The sequence below is a fragment of the Taurulus bubalis genome (genome assembly GCF_910589615.1).
Source record: "Taurulus bubalis genome assembly, chromosome: 4".
NCBI lineage: Eukaryota > Metazoa > Chordata > Actinopteri > Perciformes > Cottidae > Taurulus > Taurulus bubalis.
The window spans coordinates 11,877,146-11,880,206 of NC_136592.1; the positions used below are offsets into that span (position 1 = coordinate 11,877,146).

General features: G+C 44.7%; 1 protein-coding gene across 1 annotated transcript; it reads left to right on the plus strand.

The window, feature by feature from the left end:
- Nucleotides 1–544: 544 nt before the first annotated feature.
- Nucleotides 545–2,081, plus strand: LOC306735556 (beta-2 adrenergic receptor; the record flags this gene model as incomplete). Its single annotated transcript, XM_079217040.1, has 2 exons — nucleotides 545–827; nucleotides 1,198–2,081. 2 exons carry the CDS (start codon nucleotides 545–547, stop codon nucleotides 2,079–2,081), a joined length of 1,167 nt encoding a protein of 388 aa, XP_079073166.1.
- Between the last annotated feature and the right edge of the window lie 980 nt (nucleotides 2,082–3,061).

Here is a 3,061-nt window from a genome sequence, read left to right on the forward strand (position 1 = left end):
TTACCCTGTGTTTTCTTGGATGTGTGTACCTTCCTGTTCTCCAGCTCAGTGAACAGCATAAATGATTGAAGGACCCGTGTATTTGGTTGTCAGCTGAGGAAGACATTTGGTACTGAACTTAGTCTCAGCATAGGTACCGACAGCATTGACGTGCTTCCAACAGTGTGAGGGCACAAGAACAGCATGTAACTACAAAATCACTGTCCACTTTTTTTTTTTTTTTTAATCTAAGATAAAAAAAACTACTTGGCATTGAGATGTTGACCAAATAGTTAATAAGGGAGTGGCTTGTGGTCCCAATAGTAAAAACATGGTTGATGAGTGTTGATTTGTACCTAAGTGAGAGAGAGAGTTTTGCCATAAAACCTGACATGCAGATTAATGACATACTAGCAGTATATACTACTTCTTACAATATTGGTTTATTTGGACGGACCATTTAACTGCCTTCATGTATTTTTCATTTCTCATCAGTATAGTGTCCCACTCCAGGACATTTCCTGAGCGGCCTACAAATCCCAAGAGTCACAGTCTATCCTGGGCCATGACTGCTCTGCTTCCCAACGTCAGTGTTCCTGGGAGTACAGCAGTTCTGCTGCCGACTACAGACTGTCCATTTAACGTCACTCCAGCTTTTCAGGAAGGACTTGGTTCAGGCCAGTCACTGGCGCCATTCTGCACCCTCTGTTGCTGTGGATTTATCAATCGCACTTTGGCAGTGGTGTTCATGGTGAGCCTGGCATTTGCCATTGTGGTTGGAAATGTGGTCACCCTTACTGTCTTTGTGCAAACAAGGCAGTCCCGAACACCCCAGGGATACCTGAAAGGTAAATGTTGTTAATCATTTTAGCATTCAATGCAAATCTATCATTAAACTAATTAAGTATAGATTAGTGTTGAAGTGCTTTCCACAGGGAAGGTTCCTTTCAACAGAAGTTAAATATGCATACTGAAAATAAATAAATGGCAAAATGACATTTCATGTTTCTATTCAAATCAATATCAACCTGTCAACACCAAAGGCCTTCTAAGGTCTAATGACAAAGATCTAAGAAGGTCATGGTCATTTATTGCATTATCTTATCTAATTGAAATGTTGCCCATATTGCACCGATAAGATTATAATTGTGTATTGACTAGAAAACAGCGTATATGTGTTCCCTTAGTGTTTCTTCTTGTTGTCTCTCTCTCCGACAGTGTCTCTGGCCATAGCAGATATGATGGTCGGTGTCCTCGTGGTCCCATTCTCTGTCTACACTGAGATCTCACTCATGGTGACCAGCGCACCTCCCATTTGGTACCAGGCCACCTCCTCTTCTCTCGGGGGACTGGTGAGCCCTTGGCAGCCCTGCATGCTGATTGGTCCTGTGTTTGCTGGATGCACCTTTGTCTCCATCAGCACCATCTTCCTCATGACACTGGAGCGAAGTGTAGCCATCTTACGGCCCCTTCACAAGGACGCCCTCGTGACCCGGAGAAGAACTCTGTTCCTCATCCTGCTCTCCTGGGCTGCCAGCTTCCTGCTAGCTCTTGCGCCCCTCATCTTCAGCAGAAACTTCACTTTGGAGTACAATGAGTGCAGTCGTATGTGTAACTACACACCACTATTGTTTGGCAACCAGCTGCCCCCTGATGCCAACATTTTGCTGTTATTCCCAACTTTTGACTTCACATTGCTCGGTGGCACATTAGCGGTGAACATTGTGTCTTTCACTAGCATCCGAAGGTACTCCCGAAAACGCAAACTGCTGTCAGAGGGGAGTCTGAGTGATGGAGGAGGAGGGGCAGGGGTAGGAGGAGGATGCTCTCACAGGCCCTCCTTCTCAGACATCAAAGCTGCCAAGACAATTGGCATACTGACATTCGCCTTCACAGCATCCTTCTCTCCCATCGCAGTGTTTGTGCTCGGGAACGTGGTGGGATACACCTGGTGCAACTTTTCTTTTTTAGCCTTCTGGATCCTGACAGGAAACAGCTGCTGTAATGTCATTATCTACAGTGTCAGGGACCACCGCTTCAGGAAGGGTGTGACTCTGCTCTTTCAGCGAGACCACTCCCACCCACATGGCGAGAAGTCCTGAGGAGGGATACGTGAATCTAAAATCAATCACATGTTTTGTGGCTGCTTTCCATTGATAGATATATATATACACACACACACACACACACACACATATATACATATACACATATATTGTAGTGTCACGGGCTGTCGCTAGAACAGGCTAGCCTGGGGCAGTGCAAAAAGGGAGCTGGACACAGGCACGTCAGAGGGTATTTAACAAAAAGTAAAGGTTTATTTCCCATCCTACCAGCAAGGTAACGTCCAAACAACAAAGTATCAAAAACAAGGTCCAGTTAGAAAACATAAAACATCCCAGAGGAGAAAGTGGGTAATCAACCAAACAAAACTCAACACTGGTGAATCCAGGCTACGAGGTCCTCTCCTTTGTCGTTCTCCTCCAGGGGCTTGTGGATTCACCTTCCGCTTGTCCTTTCTCCTTCCCAGGTGCTCTCTTTTAAGTCCTCCAGCCCTGCCTCAATCAGGTGCCTTAAGCAGCTGCAGCTGGGTGAGCGGTGAGGCAGGCTGGGAGATGTAGTTCTTCCACTGGCGGCCATTTTGTAGCGCCCCTCCACTACCTGTCCCCTTGTGATGCCACAATATATATATATATAGGAAAGCTTTGACATGTTAGGGAAATATGCTTAATCACTTTCTTTCTGAGAAGAAACATCTGCACGGTAAATATGTAGCTGGAGCCTCTAACCAAAGGTAATAAAATCTGCCTACCAGCACATCTAAAGCTCACCGTTGAACACTTATCTCCTCTAATAAAAATGAAAGTGTTCCAACAACAACTTGAGTTTTTACAAGAAGTTATGTTGTGAACTATTTTTTGGTTGTATTTTTCATAACCTTTTAGTTTCTACACTTTGTAAACTGTACAGATTAAACAAACGAGAAGTAGTGTGCTAAAAAGTTGTTTGTTACTTTCGGACAAAGCCAAGGCAGCTTGCCCTTTCCAGTCTTCATGCTAAGCTAGCTATTTCCTGGCTCGAG